Source organism: Sceloporus undulatus, chromosome 6, assembly GCF_019175285.1.
Source record: "Sceloporus undulatus isolate JIND9_A2432 ecotype Alabama chromosome 6, SceUnd_v1.1, whole genome shotgun sequence".
NCBI classification, from domain to species: domain Eukaryota; kingdom Metazoa; phylum Chordata; class Lepidosauria; order Squamata; family Phrynosomatidae; genus Sceloporus; species Sceloporus undulatus.
In genome coordinates this window covers 17,654,942-17,678,812 of record NC_056527.1, presented here as the reverse complement: position 1 = coordinate 17,678,812, position 23,871 = coordinate 17,654,942, and the positions used below count along the sequence as shown (strand labels likewise).

The window sequence follows — 23,871 nt, the reverse complement described above, 5'->3', positions numbered from 1 at the left end:
GCTCAAGTCCCATTAAATATAATGGCATAACAAAATGGTGTCTCATATATAAAATGGAAAATCAAGGTTTGCTATTTGGAATATAGATTTTGGGGAATATTTCCAAAATGTGGGTGCTTGAATCTGTGGATAACAAATCCATGGCTAAAGAGGGCCGACTGTAATAGAGTCTCATAATAGTAGTGGCCCATTACAAAATAAAAGCATTGTGCATTCATTGACTTGGCCACATTTTCCTGGAACAGACAACACAGCATTGAGTATGTTTCATGTCATGATGACACTGTTGGTGGAACTGTCCCCTTATTCCCTTTGTTCATGAAAATGGTTTCTTTTATCTTTCCTTTTTGAAGGCCCAGTTTTCAAAAGGCTCAGAAAAGTGTGTGTCCAAGAAATATTGATTCCTGCTTCTATAAAACTTGCATGATCTTCAGTGTGAGGTTTGGCTTAGCTATAGGGAAATCATTTCAAGCATGCCAGTTTGAATGCAGTTCATGTAGTCCCCATTACTTATTATTTACTGCTTTTGTTCAGCATTACCTCTCTCTCTTTTTTAAAAAATTCTCTCTGTTGATGTCTGTTCATCCATTAATCATTAAAATAGATGTGCAAAATGTGTATTGACAAATTATTCATTTTAGATGTTTTAGGATATTATGTCTGGCATCCTGTTAGTGACATATGAAGATGTCTTTCACCAAGGGATTAAACCTTTGCACCATTATGCAACAGAAATATTCATGTTCCAGATGTCGAAATGGAGTTCCACAGGTTTTTAACAATATGTGGTTTTCCTTGTATTTCTTTTTATTCTGCAAGTCCTTTGAGTCCCACATTTGGGAACAAGGTGGGATATAAATTGACTGAAGGGCCCAAATACACAAAGGCACCAGATACCATCTGATCTTGAAAGCTAAGTAGGGTTAGTACTCTGGTTAGTACTTGGATGGAAAACCATTAATAAATACCAGGTGCTTTATTTAGGCTACTTTTCAGATAGAGGAATTGGTAAAACTACCTTTATTATTTGCCAAAGAAGACACTAAGAAATTCATGGGGTTGCCATAAGTCGATAGGTGATGTGAAGGCACATACACACAAACACAGTGACATGCTGATTGATTGACTGAGCTTTGCACATTGTGCATGATTGCATGTTTATGGGTGAATCTACACTGTAGTAATAATGCAACATGATACCATTTCAAGTACTCTGGCTCCATCCTATGGAATCCTGGAATTTGTAGTTTTACCTAGTATTTAGCTGTCTCTGCTAAAGACTGCTGATGCCTTGCAAAACTACAAATCTCAGGGGTCTGTCAGATGGAGCCATGACAGTTAAAATGGTGGCAAACTGCATTATTTCTACAGTGTAGATGCACCCTATGGCAGCACTCACAGAATATTGTAATGAGTTCATCTTGCTGTGCCCTTCAGTTTTTATATTAAAAGAAGCATTGTCTAGGCCATAACAGTTGTGAGAGTTATTGCTTCTAAATATGTGGATTCTGCCTGCTAGAAACTCTAGGAGCAATATATAATTTTCACAGGCTGAGATGGCGTTTCAGTGCTTCAGGCAGAAAGATGAGAGCTCTGAACCTTCATCATGGTTGGGTTAATTGATCATTGCTGGTCGATGCTTCAACAATAGTTCAATTACAGTCAAACATCTGCTTATTCCAATAGATCGATATTACCTAATTTTAGTGATGTCTACATCATGGGATTTTTGCTTTCTACCCAGTTTTCCATAAACATGTCTGCCAGGGGTGTAACTGGGGCTGGGGCAAAATGAAAGCATTGATGAAATAATAAAATGAAATAAGAAACCTACCTCTATCACTCCCCAAAATTTCTAGTGTTGCTGTAACTTAACATTTCAGTTGGGCATTTAGAAATAATAGTATAGGCATCCAAAGCAAAGAGGGAGGCAAAGTGACCAAGGGAACAAAGACACAGCTAGTAGAAGAGTTCTAGATGTGGACAATTTTCAGTGGCTCACTTTCAGCTGTGTAGAAGAAGGAAAAAAATTGCATTGGGGTCAGATTTCATAAAAATGCCCTCATTTTGCCTCTCTTCCATAGCTACGCCTCTAGCTACTTCATTTTGCTGCGTGAAAGCTTCCATGAAAGTGTGCACATATAACATATAGCTTAGCACTGAAGAGAATTCACTTTGTCAACATTAACCAAAATCTAGGATGAGCTTTCCTAGTAAATGTGTACCGTGAGACTTGTAAACAATACTCAATCCACAGCTTAAATGCTTGGTAGAATTTTGCAGCTGGGATGTTTCCTTTGGTGTTATTCTGAAAAGTAGGCTCCCTTTTGGGTATGTGATCTGAAGGCCAAAGAAATCTCCAGCTTTCCAATGACCACTTTATGCAATTAAACATAGACAATGTTTTAAAAAAATGTGAACTCCTGATGCTTTTTTATGGAGAGAGAGGAAGAGAGGAGAGAGCTACAGACATGCAGTTCAAAAGCTGGAGATATGAATAATAACTATGCTAAAAACTTAATAGATAACCTCATTTTGAAAGGGGAAGATCACATAAGTCTTTAACACATAGCTTCCTTCTTTGATGAGGTATGCCTTCAAGTCATTTATGACCTACAGAAAACTTAAGGTGACCCTATCACAGGGTTTTCTTGGCAAGATTTGTTCAGAGGGGTTTTGCCTTGGTCTTCCTCTGAGGCTGAGAGAGTGACTCACCCAAGGTCACCCTGAGAGTTTCTGTGGCTGAATGGGCATTTGGACTGTGCTCTCCAGAGTTGTAGTCCAGCCCTCAAGCCACTAACTCATCTTCAAAGCTGTCCAAGTTGGTGGCCATTTTGTGATATGAAATTTCATAGTTCAACTATGTGCTCAGGAGAGAAATAATGTCCTTTATCAGTCGTATTGCACATAATTTAAAAATGTGCTTTGTAGAGAAATTGGACTAACTGGGGTTTACTTTTGAGCAGACATGCATAGAACTTCAGGATGAAATGGTCACTGTAAGAACTACTTTCAAAATACAGTAGTTAACCTCTGTGTCAGAAATCACACTGGCCTAAGCATGCAGTGTGGATATGGGGGCATGATATTTCATAAATAACAAAAGATGAAAGTTTACATCATCATCATCATCATCATCATCATCCTTTATTACAGTTAAAGCAAATCAAAATCATTAAAATGCTTTATAAAACAGAATTACATAATAACTTACATGAATTTCATTAATGTGCATCTGTTACATAACTAGAATATTCGTGTCATCTAAATATTCTAGGTTCATTTAAGACCACGAGAATAATGACTACTAATTCACTGGCTGTTTATCATCTACTCATTTGCCTGTCATTCCATTTCCTTTACTTTGTGCCAAAGGGAGCCTGAATTACTACAAAGTTTGTAGGATGGCTTTATGGGTATTAACAGAATTTTGGTCCTTCCTCAGTTACCCTTTTTTTTAAAGCTTATGTTTGAAATGTATCTACTGCCTCTAAATAGTTTGCCATTTGAGGAAAATACAGAAATTTTCCTGATGCAACCTGGATTGAAGACAACGGAGGTCTCCATGTTTTACAAGAAGAGGACTGTGGCAAGCTGATGATAATACATTTTTTTCCTCTAGAGTTTGTGCTCTTCTGCCTGCTCCAAGCTGAATTAAATTATCATCATATAAGGCAAGAGTAAATATATGTCTGCATTTGTCGTGTTATTTATTGTGGAGGAGCAAAGTGGTTCTTGAAGTGATGCAGTTCAGTGTCAACAGTTCCTCCAGAGTTTATGTTAGGTATTAGCTCCATGTGTGATTCCCTGGCAGAAGCAAATATCTGGATATTTCTATTCCATCCCTACAAGAAAAGGCCATTTAAATTTAAGATGGGAGGTTTTGCATCTATTTCATATTATTATTATTATTAACCTTTATTTATGAAGCACTGTAAATTTACACAGCACAGTACATGCAATCTTTTTAGTTAGACGGATCCCTGCCCTCGGGCTTACAATCTAAAAAGACATGACACAGAAGGAGAAGGGAGTGGTGGAGGGAAAGGGTAAGAGGTCCAGCAGTTCCTCTCTACCTCTATGCTTTATTTAGAACTTTAAAGTTATATCATAATGTTGCCTGCTCCACTTCATGGGCACTGCAGGAGGGTATAGCCTCTTCAATTCATACTATCCTCAAATCAGTGGTAGTTGGTGACTTTCCTTCTGATGGAGACAGTCTTAGTTGGCTCCTTTAGAGTTTAGATTGGAAGTTGGAGCAGATTCCCAGTAACAGCTTGCAAATTTCAAATAGGCATACCTTCATAATTTCTATTCTTTTGTCCGTTGAAGTGGGTGGATATGGGAGACAATTTTGATTCCCCCAAAGCTTTGCTTAGGAATCACTGCAAGATGGATGATACAGGGTGACTCCTCTGTCTTATGAGTGTCCTTAATGTGGTCTGTGTATGGTCCCAAAGCTGCTTATATGGCAAGCACCAGAGAAGAACTGGGTAAAAATTCTCTTTCAACTTTTTGCAGGCCTTCATATTAGCAGATGTTGATGTTCAGCTGTTGAGGGGAGACACAAAAATATCTGCTGGAACTTTAGAAGTTTCTCTACTGCTGTCTACATCAAAGTTTGGAAAATATACTTTTTTGGACTACAAGTCTTCCAAAATCCTCCAACCACCGTGGCCATTGGTCAAGCTGGGTGAGGCTTTCTGGAAGTTGTAATTCATAAAAGCAATTCTTCTCATTCATAAAGCTTTTTCATCTGGAGATTCAGTGGCTGGCTTCTCATTCCCCCTTAGCCATGTTGTTGCCCTAACATTTGCCTTCTGAACCAAGGCTGAAAGAATTCAAAGAAATAAACGGCTGTTGGAAAATCTCATGGATGAGAAAGGGTTCAGACCTGGCCTTCACCGAGGATAAGCAAAGTTTTGTTTAGTTGTGGGAGTATCACCATTGTTGACAACTTGCTTGGCTATGAGATTACAAAACCTCATGCATTGCAAAGTTACTGCTGGTATTAAGTTTTAGAAGAAACAGCAACATAGGTAAGTTGGAAGGATCTAATTTCTTAAATATATTGGCCAGTATTTTACACCAGTATACTTAACTAAGGATGCATCTACACCGTAGAAATAATGCAGTTTGACATCACTTTAACTGCCATGGCTCCATCCTACAGGATCCTGGGATCTGTAGTTTTTGTGAGGCACCAGTACTCTTTGGCAGCGGAGGCGAAATACCTTGCAAAATTACAAATGCAGCTGATGGTTGATAAAGTAGGTTGGAGGTGGAGTTATGGTCATGGCAATAGTGTGACAATAGTAACTAAATAGTGCTCATGAATACTACTGGTTTGAGTGTTGGACTATGGAAACCAGAGTTCGATTCCCAGCTTGGCCATGAAACCCACTGGGTTACCTTGAACAAGCCACATGCTCTCAGCCTCAGAGGAAGGCAATGGCAAACCTCTGAACAAATCTTGGCAAGAAAACCCTATGACAGGTTTGCCTTAGGGTCACCATAAGTCAGAAATGACTTGAAGGCACACAACAACAAGAATAAAAACAAAAACAACATGGACCTGTACTGTAAATCTAAACAACAAAACATCAAAATGTGGAAAAATCAAATAGGTGAATTCCTTTGCAAGGTAAGTTATCTCTGTTTTTATGTACTCAATATTTTTGCGTATTTATCCCCCAGCCCTGTAGAGGGAATGAGTTATGAAAAAGGGTGTCTGTTTTGTCAGGTATGATGACTCCACTAAAGCTTGGAAAAGTTACTTTACCTATGCTGGCTGGGGGATTTGTGGGTTGTAGTCCAACAGAGTAATGTTTCCAAGCTTTGTGCTGTCTGCATGATTTACAGCCTTGCACAATTTAAGTTCATATCTTACAGAGAGCAAATTATGCTTCATGCTATTACCAAGCAAAGCATTCTACCAAAAACTATGAAATGGACATACTGCTCTCTAGAGGAACTGAAAAGGGCTGCCTGGTTTCAAGTCTCCAATGTAGAATGGCAAATTAAAAACCCAGTAAAATTCAGGAATGGTTCTGACAGTGAAAATTCACAATTAAATTGGTCAGCAATGACCTGCAGCTTCACACTTTGGGAGAATTTTTCAGGCTGAAAGCAAGGCTGTTTTTAAATCTTAAAATTTAAACTGAAACGGGGGCTCTCTCTTTGGTATATGATAGAAACCTGTCTTCTGAAGCATTGCATCCATATTATTTTCATTGGAATTTAAGTAAATGTGGGATACAATTATACACAGATGTTAAAAAGTTTACAACACCAGGACCCTTGGTACACTTTACATTTTCACTCGTTCAGCATATATAAGTGTGAATAATCACAACCCATTTATGGTGCCCCTTAATGCAAACAGTGGCTCAGCCAGAGATTTTAGAAATACTGTTATTCATCTGCATAACATTCCATAGAATTTACATTTATATATTAGGCTTAATTTAAATATTATCTCTCTGGTTGTGTAGTAAACTGAAAATATTTTTATGTATGTGTCGTACCCTATACAGGTTAAAAACAGATATTTATAGAATTATAATTTAAATGGGTTTGGAATATAATTGGAAGATCTATAAAATATCTTTTAGAATAATTATAGGCATTCTATCACTGTGTGCCAGCAGAGGGCATCGCAAACAATTCTGTGCCCTTTATCCTTGGCATAGTTACAAAAGGACTGATAAAACTTGGGAAAGTTACCTGTCTTTTTCATTGATTTCCATCTTGGGGACTGTTCTGGGATCTTTCTTGTCGGATGTTCCTTTCTGAGTGGATGGCATGAGGATCCACACATATTAGAAGAGAGTTGAATCCTCTTGGAGCTTTTGCTGTCAGAGAACTTTGGCAAACTTTTCAGAACAATTGGACCCATTTCTTCCCAGACTTAAACTTGGTCAGGTTGTCAGAACAATTTGGTTCATTTCTCCCCAGGTTAAACTAACCCTTATGGGCAACCCATCTGTGCAAACTGGCTGCATCCATCCACACTGCAAAATTAATGCAGCTTTACATCATTTCCACTTATATGGCTCCATTCTATGGAATTCTGGGATTTTTAGTTTCGTGAGATATTTAGCCTTCTCTGTCAGAGTGCTGGTGCCACTACAAACGACTAATCCCAGTATTCCATTGGAATGGAGCCATGACAGATAAAACAGTGTCAAACTGCATTAATTCTACAGTGTAGCATCAGCCTCTGAGGCTGATATGGGCTAAAACAGATGACTTTCCATTTTTGATCAGTTGAGGGTGGTAAGGATTAATTTTTGTCATTCTCTGTTCTGGGTGTTAGATCAGGGACCTTTCACACTATGTATTTATTGCTAGAGTTGTTGTTATTGTTGTGTGTCTTCAAGTTATTTCTGACTTATGGTGACCCTAAGGCAACCTTGTCATGGGTGTTTCTTGGCAAGATTTGTTCAGGAGAGGTTTGCCATTACCTTCCTCTGAGGCTGAGAGAGTGTCGCTCACCTAGGGTCACCCAATGTATTTACATGTTTGAGCAGGGAATTGAACCCTGGTCTTCAGAGTCAAACACTCATACCACTGTGCCATGCTGCCTCTCTATAGCACACTCTCTATATAGCAAGGGATGCCAAGTGCAATAAAGGACAGGGCTCGTCTCCTTTCAGTAGTTGTGTAGAAAAGTTACAGCAGGTGTCACCCATTTCTTACTTCCCCTACCAGCCTTATTCGTACTTATAGTACTATGATTCCACTTGAATTCTCTGCTAGAGAGCTCTAGTGCCCCACCAAACTAGAAATCCCAGAATTCCATAGGTTGCAGCCACAATTCAAATGGGAACCATAGTGCTATAACTGTGTTGTGTGAAAGAACCCATGATTTTAATCTGCCCCATATCCCTGTTGTGCTTCCACTGGCAAGCAAAGACCTTTTTCTTCTGATGGGCTTTCAGAGATGGACTGACTGCATTCAAAAGGCTTTTCATGAATTGATGATGTGTTTTTAATTTGTTTTTTAATTCAATAGTGTTGGAATAGTTTGCTTGATTATGTTTTAATATGACAATGTTGTAATTTTATTATACTTGTTTCTATCTATCTTTAATTTATTGGGCCCCAGTTTTGGAAGAAAAGGAGACGTCATTTATTAAGCTTTGCCACTCAGAGGTTCACTATTTGAAAATTTTAAGCAGAGGCTGGGGTAAGCACCTGTTGAGGATCCTATTATAGTGAAGTCCCTGTCTTGGCAGGAGATTGGATCACAATTTTATGCTACATGGATCAGCAACATGACTGTTGAAATGGTAGTGTCATGTTTTCTAGGAAATGTCTTAGATTGTAAGCCTGAGGGCAGGGAACCGTCTAACTAAAAGATTGTATGTACAGCGCTGTGTAAATTTACAGCGCTTTATAAATAAAGGTTAATAATAATAAATGTGAAGTGGCTGAAAACTAATCTCCATGCCCATTATGTTGCTAACTACATGTGTGCTTATTACTATGAGATACACTGGTTTGAATCCTTGCTTGGGCATGGAAACCCACTGGGTGACCTTGGGCAAGTCACGCTCTCTCAGCCTCAGAGGAGGGCAAAGGCAAATCCTTTTGGAACAAATCTTGCCAAGAAGATACTATGAAAGGAGTATGTTTTTGCTAGTTCCTTCTATTGGGTATGTGCCTCCATGTCACCTGTTGATTTAAGGCAACCCCATGAATTTCATAGGGTTTTCTTATGCAAGGAATACACAAGACGTGGTTTTGCTAGTTCTCCTGAAATATAGTGTAAAGCACCTGGTATCCGTTGGTCTCCCATCCAAGTACTTAGGAGTGAAATGTACAAACAGCGTCAATCCATTAAATATTTTACACCGAAGTTTACTGTTCATCAGCAAAACCTGGGCCCCGTTCACACTGCCCTGTTAAAGTGCTATGGTTTTATTTTAACCACCATGGTTCTATAATATGGACTCTTGGAACAGGCAATTTAAGGAGGGATACACCGAATTCTCATCCAGAGAGCTCTAGTGCCTCACAGAACTTCAAACCTCAGGATTCCACAGGGTGAAACCATGGCATTTAAGGTGGAAACATAGCAATATAACTGTCTTGTGTGAATCTGTTATAATTATTATATAGTTTTATATTTTATTATTCCTTCAATTGTATGCCTCTGGCAGGATTTAATGTTTTGAATTTATTGTATCTGTAAAGCACCATAGAAGCTTATGGCGCTATATGAATAAATAATAATGAGCCCCTGCACAATTTCCCCCAAATGATAGCTCCTCTGTATCTGCAAATGGGGGGAAAAAATCAACACGTCCTAGTACTTAAGTAATATCTACAAAGAGTGGATTTGTTTCCACAGTGTCTGCTTCATTGTAGTTTGTTAATGGACCGTGGTAACTAAACCAAAAGCCCAGTAAAGCAAAGATTATGCTGAAGAACCTTCCTGACCAGGAAAAACTGCATTTTTGTGGCCCTGGAAAGGCTCCCCTCAAAAAGAAAAGAGAGAGAAAGAAAGAAAGAAAGAAAGAAAGAAAGAGCAAACCCAAGATCTTTGTCCAGAGAACATGGGTCTTCCAAAGCAATGGCAGAAGGAATGATGAACTTCAAGCTTTCCATCTTTGGAGAAAGTATGAGTGTGTATATGTGGGAAGTTGCAGGGACTCTGCAGACTCCTAGATGATATTGGACTGCAACTCCCTGCATTCCTCACCATTGGCTATGCTGGTAGGGCTGCTGGGAGCTGCAGTCCAACAATATCTGGAGGACTGTATAATTCCCGTCCATGATATAAGAGGACTAACCCAGTCTAATAAAACAAGCTTAGTAAATGGGAAGTTTCATAAAGCATTCAGCAATGTCCGCTGTGGAAATATGCTGCATTAGTTTGTCATGCAGAATAATTTTGACACTTTGCTAATTGTAAGACTGGAATCACTTAAACTGATCCAATCCCAAATGCAGTAGGAAGTACACCATGGGGTTTACTTCTAAATAAGCCTGTGCAGGAATATGCTGTATAATATATACTACCAGCTTTATCTATAGAGGTTTACAGTTAAAACAAGTGCAGAGGAGTTCAGTCAAAGAAGTCTCTTGAAATCTGAGTCAAAACAAATGATGGGTGCAGGGCTTTTTTCTTTTGGGAAAGTACCAGGATCTCAGCCCAGACAAAGAAGGCAAGCTCAACAAGTGGAGGCGTTGATAAACTTTTGGTGTTACGCAGGGGCCATGCTAATCTTCTCTGTATCGTTCCAATTTTAGTATATGTGCTGGGTTTCAATAGATGAAGCCTTTGGCATATTGGGAAGGAAAGAGAAAGACAGATGGATTATATATAAAGATTTATGGGTACAAGAAAGAGATGGTAATGTAAGACTAAAGCCAAAAGATTCTCTGGAAGAGAATGGGAAAAGGATAACATGGTTTGAATATTTACAAATAACACAAAGATTTAAAAAAGATCAAAATAGTGAAGGCTTCGAGAAAGAAATTAATGAATTAGATAAAATAATACGTGATGGAGATAAAGGAAAGATATCTAAACTATATAAATTATTTTTAAGGAGAGAATTAGAACAAGAGACAGTCACCACACACATGATCAAATGGGCACAAGAAATGGGACACGATATAGCTTTTGAGAACTGGGAACAATCCTGGAAAAAGTCCTACAAATTCACTGCATCTCAAGATCTTAGAGAGAATTACATTAAAATAGTGAACAGATGGTATTACACACCGGTTAGGATAGCTAATTGTTATAACTTAAAGGAAGAGAGGTGTTGGAAGTGTCAGATAGAAAAAGGTTCTTACTATCACATGTGGTGGTCATGTCAAAAAATCAAAAAAATTTGGTATAAAATCCACAAATGCATTCAAGAAATATTTAACACACAATATCCTTTATCCCCGGAACTTTATTTACTAAATATGACATCCTTTTTAGGAGAAAAACTGGAAAAATCTTCCTGGAGAGTCATCCTTTATCTAATTACGGCGGCTAGAATCTTAATAGCAAGAACTTGGAAGACAAAAAATATGCCGACAATAGAAGACTGGTTAGATAAAATAATAGAGTATAAAGACATGGACACTCTGACGGCTTTAATAAATAATGAAAAAAAGGAAAAAAGAGAAACAGAATGGCTCCCTGTAATAAAATATTGGATTGAATATAGGAAATAACACCTATGATATTCACCTCATCAGAAATGTAGGAATGTTTGATATTTTTTGTTTTAGGAATATCTCTGGAATGGAAGATTTATTAATGAAATATTTATTAATGTAGTGGAATATGTACGTTTTGGGAAGACTGTAATAACATCTGTATTCAGCAACTCTAACAGCATAGAGTTCTGAAAACAAATACAATGTATGTACAAAAAATATATGACAAATGTAACTATGTGAAGAAAATCAATAAAAAATATTTAAAAAAAAACTTTTGGTGTTACCCTCTTGGGAGAGCTTCCAAAATGATTAGCCAAACAGTATACCTTTGAGAGAGCCAATGTGGCATAGTGGTTTGGATGCTAGACTAGGACTCTGGAGACCAGGGCTCAAATCCCTGTCAATGGAAACCCAGTGGGTGACCTTGGGCAAGTCACACTCTCTCAGCCTCCAAGAACAAACCTTGCTAAGAAAACCCTGTGATACATTTGCCTTAGGATCAACATAAATCAGAAATGACTTGAAGGTACACAACAAACAACAATAACTTTGAGATTAGACTCAGGGCTCAGTGCAATTGCTGGAGTCCCAAACACATTCAGTAATACCAAGCAGGATGCAAGGAAGAAAACCTGCAGAGATTCACATTAAAAATCAGGTTTTTATTCCATAGTAATTAATCTAGAAAAACCCCACTAATTATCCCTCTGCCAAATTATTATTGTTGTTGTTGTTGTTATTATTATTATTATAATACCAGGTGCTGTAGGCTCTACTCCAGAAGGAGGAACTGAGTATTCCTTGACTAAGAAAACGCTTATGAAATTAATGGGGTCACCATAAGTTAACAGGCAAATCAAAACCACAAGTGAATGCAAGCATTAGTAAAATTCAACCATAATTATTAGCCACCTTAGACTTATCTCCCTGAATACATCTCATTTCAGAGTAATGGTCCAATGGTCTGATTCCACAGAAAACAGCCTGCTATGTTGCTATTTTGCTCAGATCTGTTTCATCTTTTGTGTGGCCGGAGGGTGGCACTAGTCCCTCACTTTTCCTCAATGGGATGTTTCTTTTCTAAACTACTGGAGTAACTTTTCTCACTCTTTTCCTCCTGCCAGACACACTTTGGACTATCTGTCAGTTGCAACGAACACTTATTTGAATATTGCAAATAATAGTCAAAATAATTTCCTTTTGACAATTTGACAACTGTTCCAACATAGCTTGTTTTCAATGTAAGACACCCCAGCACTGTCATGAACCTACCATTGATTCGATTTACGTTGTCCAACCCCCCCAGCTACCTGAAAGTGGGGGTAAAAGGCACCAAACATGGAGGAAAACTCACCACTTTTGTAATTAATTATGAGGACCAATGATTGTCCAAAAAGTGTTGTTCCCCTCCCGCTCCATGCCTTTAGTTTTCATGGCATCACAATGTCTTATTTCAAAGCAACAAATGGTACAGTATTGAATACTGGATGAATTCCTTTTGCAAAGAATTGTGCTTTTTCACTAAGTGCTTTAAGTGCTTTTAATTGCTCGAAAACATACACCCCGAGCTACATACCGCATTGACAAGTCAAAGCAACAGCCTTACTTTCCACCCACCTCACTTTTTTGTTGCTGTTGCTGACTGTGCTATTTTACTCCAGCAGGTTGTATCCTGCTTTGGCAGCTGAACTCATAAAGGAGCCAGAAAAAGTATAGAACACAAAAGGAAGTTGGTTCCCAACGTATGCTTTCGTTTATACTAGCACAATTCTTAGATTTTTTTCCCCCTGTGGTTTTTAGAAGCCGCCTGTTCTTAAGTGCTGCCTTCCTCAACCTGGTAGCCCTTTACATGGCTCGGCCTACACGTTCCATCAGTCACACCAGTGCCCATGCTAGCCAAGATGATGAGAGTTACAGTCAAAACACTAGGAGATTGCTAGTTCGAAGAAGGCTGGACTGGGGTATTTATCACAGCGGAAATCTGGCCAAGAAACCCTGTTTGCCTTAGGGTTGCCATAAATTGGAAATGACTTGAAGGCACACAATGACAACAGTGGAAGAAGAAATATAAGTTCCAAGTTCTGACAAATGAATGTTAAATCAACTCAACTTTCACTTATTACCATCACAAGGCATGCACTATTTCAATTAAGAACTGGAGCAACATAACTGGAGCAACAACTCCCTAAAGAATCCTCTCCTTTCCTAGAGCTTGGAAAAGTTACCACCTTGGACTAAAATTCCAAGTATCGCTCCATCAGCAAGGCCACAAACCATGCTGGCTGTGGGATTCTGGGAGCTGCAGTCTAAAAAGTAACTTTCCCAACCTGTGCCCCTTCCTCACTAGTCTAAAACCTCAACTGCAGTTTGTGATTATGTTCTTAAGACAAATAGCTGCCAGCTCTTCATGAACTAACCAAGGGTTCTGAGGTCCTTTTTTTTTTTTTTTTTTACTGCTGAGAGGGAAACTGAGCTGTTTAAAATCTTTATGGCATATCTAAAGGAAGCAGGAAGTATGAAAACATGAACTGCTTCTTGCCATCTCAGGATGTTCAGCCATTCATGACTGGGAAATATGAAAACAGTTTTTGGAGCACTGAAACCTGGAATTTAAAACTATGGAACAGTGCAAAAGGGACTTGAATGACAGAAGACTTCTTTAAAAACAAAAGCACACAGTCTCGTTCAGAATAGTTCTTTAGGCAAAGAGAAAAAAATTGGAATAGAATTGGTTGACAAAGGGAAAAAATACTTTAAATTGGGGCAATTCTAAGCAAGCAGACCACCTGTAGAGCATTCATGGGCATCACCCCCTCCTTTCTTCCACCTCCTTGCTCCACATCCCATTATAATACTCTAACCTTGGGCCTTACTGCCTGCAGTCTGGCTAACAATGCCAAGCGAAGCTGTTTAAAAGGCTGTTTCTCTCTTGTTCCTCTCATGTTCACTAACTGTTACAAGACTCCTTTAAAAATAAAAAAAATTAAAAAATTAATAGCCCCAACATTCTTTCAATTGAAGAACTTGAGGCTCCATGGTGGCCAACTGGTCTACAACAAGAGAAACTGGTCAGGAAGACTTCTTTTAAAAGGACCTAACAACCTCTATACATCACATTTAGAGAAAAGATCAAAGTTTTTGGCAGACTCAAAAGGAACAGAGATCCCTACAGATTAACCCTATTCATTTAGTCCTCCCCCCTTCTCCATTTTTAAAGGAATGATGTTCTAAGCAACTGGGGTAGACAGGTAAAAAGTTCAAACTGGTTTTAAATAAAGCATTCTCTTAATGCCACAGCCTCCTACTCCAACCAATTAGTATTGATGGAAGGACAATATTTCCCAAGAGGGAGGCATCTGATGTATGTGAGTATGAGCAGTTAAGATCATGCTCTATCTCCAAGTGGATTTAGGAGACTATAAAATAAAAATAAAGTCCCCTGACAAGTCTCCGTCTTCTGTCATGCACCAGCTTTAAAATCTCTGTCTCAGCCTGCTGAAGCAGCAGGTGCTTACCAAAACAAGCATGGACAACACACAGGATACCTTGTCTCCCACATTCCTAAAGCAACATTCATTGAGCTGAAGTCATAACAAACAGGGGAGAGACGAATGTCTTTAAAAATAAAATAAAAATCCTACTACGTAGAAATGATAGCAAAGAATGGAGATAGCAAGGAATGGGGAAGTGAAACTTTCTGGGAGCTGAAACTGCCAGAATCCTCCAGGCTGGCTGAGGAGTCTAGAAATTGCAGTCCCAAAAATGTTTTAACTTGCCCAAGTTCCACAAGTCCCATCTACGTCTATGGGGAGTAAGTAGCTGTACTTGCATTATTACTTTTTGAAAGAAATTATAGTTGTTCCAAGTTACTTAACCTCATTAGTTTGGTGGTTGCAAAATTGCTCTTAAAACCACAACACAAGAGGCTTAATGCCTTAGATACAGATGCCGCTCTTGCAGCCTCCACAGATCTCAAGTGGAACTATTCCTGGCAAACTGCTTGCCGATTGTTATCTCAATGGTTATCTTGTACCTTCATGTGTTTTCACTCATACTCAGCTCTTTATAGCTTCCTAACTTGATTAGAAATTGCTTACTCCAGCAACAGCATTTGGGTGGCCACAGCTTTGCCAACTCTGCTCTCCTATGTTAGAGGTATGGAACAGCTGTCCAGGTGATGCTGGACTTCTGTCCCCATCATCCCCTGCCTGTATAATCAAAGGCTAGGGATGATGGGAGCTGGAGTCCAGCAACATCTGAAATCTCTCTGCTGAGAAGTTTCCTACTCAGGACTTAGGAAGCAGAAATGGTGAATCTGTGACCTTTCAGATGCTGTTAGACTCCAGTTTCCCATGGGCCCATAGCAGCATGGCCAAAGGTGAAGAATGACAGGAACAGTAGTTCATTAAAATCTGGAAGGCAATGTAGTCTTACCACCAGATTCCAACTGCCATAATTCCTGACCATCCAACATCCCAGCTGGAGTGATGGGATTTGAAGTCCCAACAACATCTGGAGGGCCACATGTTCCTCACCTGACTTAGAGAAACACCAGAATGCAATAAGCATCCCCACAAAAACAGATTCTGATTTTCCTATTCCTATTAAACTTTTAAACATCCCAAACCTCACATTTTCCAGGCAGCCAAAAACACCCCCCAAAGAACCAGGGCAGCAACAGGAAGAGCCCCTGCATCCAATAAAATTATTTATCATTTTATTGACAAAATAGAATACTCAAATATTTGCTCTTAGGAGGGAGCAGTTATGGTTAAGTCTCTAAACTTTTTTCTTTAACAAAAAAAAATTTACAGACTGTATAACTTTTGGATTATATACATATCTTACACGTTTTGTACAAGGTACCAAATAATTATATAAATACATCCTTTAACATAAGAAACCCGTATTTATTGGGGGCATATAATTAAGACATGGTTAGAATTTAAGGCATCTGCCCATTTTTTTTTATTTAAAAAAGGAATTTCTCCCCAACCTCCCCCCTCCCCAACACAGTCAAATCGGACAACAACTACTTTTCCTGAAGTTGTCTCTTAAGTTTGAAGGAAAGAGGGGGGAAAGCAAGCAAGGGAGCTCCTCACAGCAACCAAAGGTCTCTTGCTAGTTCAAGGGGACAGCTGTGGGTCTGGACAGATCTCCACTCCTGTCTCTCTTTCCACAAAAGAAGCTGGTGTGGCTTGAAGTAGGTGGTTCCTTCACATGAGAACATGAAACAAGGAATGAAGGAAAGAGGGCAGAGGGAGGCGGTGTGGCACTTGGGATCCTCCAGTGATGGCACACTGTTCTGCACATGGGGAGGCCATGAGGAAGTTTGTTGCCAAAAGGAGGGAGTTTAGTTGCACGGTGCCCCCTCTTTTCACACCTGGGACAAAGGCATATGTTTTGGGTATGAGACCGAACTGGCTGTGCCAGACCTCCACGTCAAGCCAGTGCTGACGTCACTGTACATGGACCCTGCGCCACCCCCAAGTCCACCCACTGCTGCTGCGGTCACCATGCCCCCCATGCCACTGCTGCCCACGACGGCCCCAATGCTCCCAGAGGCCACAGCAGCAGCCGTCCCCTTGCTGGCCCAACAGCAACGCGTACAAAGTGCTTTCCAGGACTCCAGCGTCTTCCCAGACCAGACCCACACCCCAGAGGTGATGCCCACTACCAGGCACATGAAGTACTTGAGCATGAAGACGGCATAGTCTGGGCGGCGGGCCTGGTCGGGCTGCTGGTCCCGGAGGCAGGGACAATTGTGAGTGGCCTCCCAGCGGGGCCGGTTGTGCTGTTCGTAGAAAAGGCATGCCACCACGCTGGCCGCCGGGACGGTGTAGAGGACAGTGAAGAGTCCCAGCCGGATCATGAGCTTCTCCAGCTTGTGGGTTTTGGTGGGCCCGCCTTGCTGCTTGATGACGCTCCGGATGCGGAACAGTGAGACAAAGCCGGCCAGCAGGAACATGGAGCCAATGGCCAGATAGATGAGCAACGGGGCCAAGACGAAGCCGCGCAGGTTTTCCAAACTCTGGTTGCCCACATAGCAGATGCCTGCCACTGGGTCGCCGTCCACCGAACTGAGGGCCAGCACGGCAATGGACTTGACACTGGGCAGGAGCCAGGCCGCCAAATGGAAGTACTGGGCGTAGCTGGCGATGGCCTCGTTGCCCCACTTCATCCCAGCCGCCAGGAACCAGGTGAGGGAGAGGATGACCCACCAGATGGAGCTGGCCATGCCAAAGAAGTAGACCAAGAGGAAGACCACTGTGCAGAGGGCTGGACCGGTGCTTTCGTAGCGCACGTGTTCCGCCACCACCAGCTCCGGCTGCAGCTCAGCTGCGCCACCGGTGGCCCCTCGACTCCCAACGGCTGCCGCTGCTGCAGCGCTCCCGGAAGCCCCTGACGGCCCTGTGCTCGCTGCCGCCGCCCCGCCGCTGCAGGCCACCTTCTCGTGGCCCGCCACTAGGCGCACCAGGTAGCCCAGGGAGACAAAGAGGTAGCAGGCAGCCAGGAAAACGATGGGCCGCTCAGGGTACTTGAAGCGCTCCATGTCGATGAGGAAGGTGGAGACGGTGGCGAAGGTGGAGACAAAGCAGAGGACGGACCAGAGCCCTATCCAGAAGGCGGTGAAGGCCCTCTCATCTTGGGTGAAGTATGGGTTGTGGCAGGGCAAGGCGCAGTTGGGGATCTGGCCCGTCTTGACCCGGTTGTAGAGGGGGTGCCGTTCGCTGGAGACGGAGACCATGGGGGCACGGCACTGGCACCCCGGTTCGCAGGGGGGTTGTCGGGGCGGCATTGGTGGCGGCGGGTTGGGTACGGAGGCCATGGGGGGCACCGCCTTGGTCCCTGGCTTGCGTTGCGGCCCCCTTGGGGGCTGTGGCTGCTTGGGCGGCGTGGGCGGAGTGGCCCCCTGGGTGCGGTTGTAGTCCATGCAGAGGGTGTCCGGGTGTCCCTGCTCGGGGAGTCGCTCGCAGCGCATGCGATCAGGCCAGGCGAAGCCGTACTGGCGCATGAGCGGGGCGCAGCCAGCCTTGGCCCTCTCGCAGACACTGCGGCAGGGTGGCAGGGGCTTCTTGTAGTCCTCCAGGCAGATGGGGGTGTACATGCTGCAGAGGAAGAAGCGCAGGTCCGGCGAGCACTGGATCTCCACCAAGGGCCAGAACTGGTGCACCTCCAGCCCGGCCTCGTCCTGCGTGTCATGGTTGAACTGGTTGGGCATCGAGGTGTAGTTGTAGCCGATGCCTTTGCACAGGGGCACCGTGATCTCCTGGCAGGAGGAAGAGGAGGAGGAGGAGGAAGAAGAGGAGGACGAGAGAGCAGCCTTGGAAGCAGAGGAAGCAGCAGAGGAGGCTGCTCCAGGGGCAGAGGCGCCCTCCAGGGCGGACCAAGGCGGGAGCAGCAGCAGCAGCAGCAGGAGGGGCAGCAGCAAAGCCACCAGGGGCAGCTCCATGCTGGAAGGGATGGAGGGCTCCCCCGGGCTCCCCTCGCCGGCTCCCTCCAGCTCTCCTCAGGCGGCTTCCATCCCGGAGAAGGACCAGCAGCAGCAGCCCCTTCCTCGCTCCCTCAACTTTCCTCCTCCTCCTCCTCCTTCTGCTCCAAGCCCAAAACAGCCCCCAGCGCCGCTCAGCGCTGCTTCCACTTGCAAGCCAGCCGAGAAGGAGCCTTTCTTGCCTGCTGAGAGCGCCGCCGCCGCCGCTGCTGCTGCTGCCGTCGCCACCAGCGCGTTCTACCTCTCTCTCTCTCTCTCTCTCCTGCTCCAGCAGCACCAATCCTCCGGCTCCGGCGCTCAGCGGTATTTATAACAAACGCTGCCCAAGCCACGCCCCCTCTGGTTAGGGAGCCAATCAGGGAAAGGTAGAGGGGGCGAGGGGAGGGGGGAGCCGTCTTAGTTTAAGGTGGAACGCCATTGGTCTCCCGAGTTGGGAGAAGAAGGAGCCTTTGGGAGGAGGAGGGATGATGATGGTGATGAAGGTAATAATAATAATAATAAGGCCTTGAGGAGGAGGAGGAGGATGATGATAAGGCTCATTAGGAAGAGGATGATAACAATAATAATAATAATAATAATAATAAGACTCTTGAAGAGGAAGAGGATGATGATGATGATGCTAAGTCTCTTGAGGAAGAGGATGATATAATAATAATAAGGCTCTTGAGGAAGAGGAGGAATAATAATAACAATAACAATAATGCTCTTGAGGAGCAAGAAGATTATGATAATAATAATAATAATAAGGCTCTTGAGGAAGAGGAGGAATAATAATAACAATAACATTAATGCTCTTGAGGAGCAAGAACATTATGATAATAATAATAATAATAATAATAATAATAATAAGGCTCTTAAGAAGGAAAAGGATACTACTGCTGCTACTACTAATAATTTAATAATAAGGCTCTAATAATGAGGATAGGACTCTTTCAAAGGAGGAGGATGAAAACAACAATAACAACATAACAATAGCAATAGTAACTATTGTTATTATTTCTTACCTGCCTCTGCCCATGGATCGAAGCGGGACAACAGCAATTAACAAACAAGCAACATCAGTTAAAACAAATCAATGAGAAAACAAGGATGTGATTATTATTATTATTACTATTACTATTTCTTACCCGCCTCTTCCCATGGATCCAGGCAGGGGACAACAATAATTAACAAGCAAGCAACTCAGTTAAAACACAACCGTGTGATGATGATGATGATGATGATGATGATGAGTGTTGGTCAAGGTGTCAGAGGCTCACTCCATACTCTTGGCAGGTAAGTTGCTTTAAAACAAAAAATAAGCCCCTACTCCAAGGAGAGTCAAGCTAAGTTTCCATTTCTGTGCAAAGGGATCTTGCACAAGGTGATTAGATGTCCTCCTTTTCTAGGACCTGTCCTCCATTTCAGCCCTCTGTCCAGGAGGAACTCCAAAAAGTCCTCCCTTTTGAGGAGAACGAAGAAGCAGGAATTGTTATTTATGTGAATGTTTTTAGCCTTTTTTTAAATTTGGTCATGTCCTCCATTTTTCTCAAATGTTCTACATTTTGCGGTGCTTTGCCGTCCTTTGCAGTGAGGACATCTGGTCGCCCTGCTTTAAAGGATGTGATTATTATTATTATTATTGGTCAAGGTGTCAACAACTCACTTAATACTCTTGGCAGGTAAGTTGCTTTCAAAAAAAGGCCCATTATTCTACTCTAAGGAGAGTCTAGCTAAAGTCTCCATTTCGGTGCAAAGGGATCTTGTAGCACCTTTGAGACTAACTGGAAGAGAGATCTATAGATCCAAATTGTTGTTCTTGCACGCCTTCAAGTCGTTTCCAACTTATGCCAGCCCTATCACAGGGTTTTCTTGGCAAGATTTCTTCAGAGGGGGTTTGCCATTGCCTTCCCCCGAGGCTGAGAGAGTGTGACTTGACCAAGGTCACCCAGTGGGTTTCATAGTTATGCAGGGCATGTGGGTTGGCCCCATAAAGGTATCACTGTCTTGTAGATTTTGGATGATGCTATACTTTTCTATATGGCCAACACCGGCTATGAATGGATATGTTTCTGTGGGGGGGGGGTTGCCATAGCCATCCTCTGAGGCTGAGAGAGTGTGACTTGCCCAGGATCACCCTGTTGGTTTCATAGCTCCAGAGTCATAGTCCAGCACTCAAACCATTATGCCACACTGGCTCTCCATACATCCATATGGCCAAGTACAATGACACCCAAAATCCACAGAACAGTGATAGCTTTATTGGCCAACCAAAATGCACTAAATACACGTAGCTCCCCTGGCTTCTTCTTCATCAAGCAAAGGGTTTTTAAAATCATGCAGGAGGAAGAAGGGGGGGGGGGAAAGCCCCAGGGATACAGTGGAGCTTCAAAAGCTTGCAACATAGATTTTGTGCATTTTTGGCTGGCCAATAAAGGTATCACTGTTTTATTGATTTTGGATGTTATTGTACTTTGGAAGAGAGAAGTTGGTATGGTAGCATGAGCTTTCCTAGACTCAAGCCTAGGCAAAGGGATCTAGGTCCAAAACATACTGCAGAAATAATCCAGTTTGAGACCGCTTTAACTGTCCTGGCTCCGCGCTATGGAATCATGGGAATTGTAGTTTATTCTGACACCGGAGCTCTCTGACAGAGAAGGCTAAACAGTTCACAAAACTACACTTCCCTGGATTCCCTAGCATTAAGACAGGACAGTTAAAGCAGTCTCAAACTGGATTATTTCTGCCGTGTGTTTCAGGCCCTTGTCACACCTTTGAGACTAATTCACAGAGATGTATGGGGTTTTTTCCTGCTTTTTAACTTTTGCTTGATTTTCAATCCATTTTAGAATGGTTTTGTGCGGTGATTTTAAATTGGTTTTAAAGCTTTTTGTAAACATTTTTAATTTACTCTGCTGGAAGCAGCCTCAGGTCCCATCCTGGGAGGAAGGAGGCATATAAATAAAGTGCACAAATAAATAATAAAAAAAACTGGAGGAGAGGAGTTGGGAGCATGATGCTCCCAACTTTTCTCTTCCAGTGAGTCTCAAAGGTGCAACAAGATCTCTTTGCATCCTGATTTTCCAGACTAACCATAGCTATGTCTTTGAATTCGTTCCATTTCTAGTTCTTCATTTCTGGGCTCTTCCTTCCTTGCTTGCACTGCTGCTGGAATTCCCTTTATTCAAATAAAATAGAACTTCACATCTAGCAGCACTTTTTATGACTTGTTATTTGAGCCATCCTTTATTTGCCACTCCTGGGAAATGGGTCTAAATACCTAGGCTGGAGCCTGTACACATTGGTGGGTGTACTTTTAATTCATAAATCATACCTTTGCAAAACAGTTCCCAGTATTAACTGGTGCACATACTGTGACCCCTGCCCCAGGCAACAAGATTGCCAGGCGAAATAAGGGACAGCACTGCTATTAATGTGATGGTTGTGCAGGAAAAGAAATTTAGCAAATGTTGCTGGTAACATATCCTTTACCTTCTGACATTCTCTTTTCTTAATTGTTGTGTGCCTTCAATTTGTCTGGCGACTCTGATAATGGATTTTCCTTGGCAATATTTGTTCAGAGTGGTTTTGCCTTCTATAAGGCTGAGAGAGTGTGACTTGTCCAAGGTCACCCAGTGGGTTTTGTGGCCAAGACAGGATTCGAACCCTGGCCTCCAGAGTCAATGGGACTGAACATACTCATAATTTTTCATCCCACTGGTTTCAGTGGGTCTGCTCTAAGCATGAGTAAATCTGGAGCCTTCTTGTTATCATTTGTAGAAGCTGCAGTGAAATAAATGGGATTTGCTTAATGTGCTAATCAGGACGTGCAAAGATTTCCTGCAGTAAATCCCATTGACTAAGATGGAATTTTAAATGGGTGCCTCTCACCTAATGTTTAAACCAGCTCTACATTTCTCTTGCTGATCATCACTTGAAGACACAAAGATGACGGTGCCCAGCAGATGGTATTGCAACAACTGAGAATCTAATGGTTTGAGAAACAGGTTTGTTTAATTTAATTTAATTTAATTTATGGGATTTATATCCCACCTTTCTCCCAAAATGGGATTAAAATGTCTTTTGGCAGAAATAGCCATCCCCTCTGCCCTGACTTCTTTCAACTCCAATATCATTACTGTACTTGCCCATGCTTCTTGTGTTATTTTCTTCCAATGTGGCAGGGACCACAGCATATTTCTATTATGGCTATTATGGTTTCTTTCTTTCCAGGGACCACCACTATGAGTAGCATTGGTAGGGGATTCTGGGAGTTGCATTCTAAAAAGGCCACTTTCCCAAGCTCTGGTCTGCTCAGGGTTTCATTCATTCATTCATTTTTTTTCCCTTTATGGTCACAGACCAAATATAAAGATAAAATAGATAAAAATACACAGTTAGAGATAAAATGCATCTAACATTCCTAAAGTACTAAGTACAAATGTCTAACCGTTTATATCTAATACCTCAAAAATACAAACTGAAGAAGATAAAATGTTAAAATTCCGTGGCTAAAATGTACACTTTAATAGAAATGTAAGATTTCTGTATTAAAATTTCCCCCCTAATATTTATCTATGTGTACTAATAGCCATCTTGGCATAATGGTTTGAGTGTTGGATTGTGACTTTGGAGACCAGGGTTTGATCCCCTCTCAGCCATGAAACCCACTGGGTGACCTTGGGCAAGTCACACTCTCTCAGCCTCAGAGGAAGGCAAATGAACAAATATTGCCAAGAAAATCCCATGATAGGGTCGCCATAAATCAGGAACAACAACAACAACAACAACAACAGTAATAGCACAGGCACAGAATCTGGTCAGGCCCCACCTGGAATACTGTGTCCAGTTCTGGGCACCACAATTCAAAAAGGACATTGAGAAACTGGAGCGTGTCCAAAGGAGGGTGACTAAAATGGTGAAGGATCTGGAAACCATGCCCTATGAGGAACGACTTAGGGAGCTTGGGATGTTTAGCTTGGAGAAGAGAAAGTTAAGAGATGATATGATAGCCCAGTTTAAATACTTAATGAGATGTCATATTGATGAGGGAGCAAGCTTGTTTTCTGCTGCTCCAGAGACTAGGACCCGGAGCAATGGATGCAAGCTACAGGAAAAGAGATTCCACCTCAACATTAGGAAGAACTTCCTGACAGTAAGGGCTGTTCGACAGTGGAACAAACTCCCGTGGAGTGGAGTGGAGTCTCCTTCCTTAGAGGTCTTTAAAC

The 23,871-nt window shown here is 42.0% G+C and overlaps 1 protein-coding gene and 1 pseudogene across 1 annotated transcript; both read right to left on the bottom strand.

Moving 5' to 3' along the window:
• Positions 1-10,183: 10,183 nt before the first annotated feature.
• Positions 10,184-10,279, bottom strand: LOC121935845 (annotated as a pseudogene).
• A 5,717-nt stretch (positions 10,280-15,996) lies between these two features.
• On the bottom strand, positions 15,997-18,930 carry FZD8 (frizzled class receptor 8). The gene has a single exon (XM_042476599.1). The coding sequence runs from the start codon at positions 18,623-18,625 to the stop codon at positions 16,550-16,552; it is 2,076 nt and encodes a 691-aa protein (XP_042332533.1). The 5' UTR covers positions 18,626-18,930; the 3' UTR covers positions 15,997-16,549.
• Between the last annotated feature and the right edge of the window lie 4,941 nt (positions 18,931-23,871).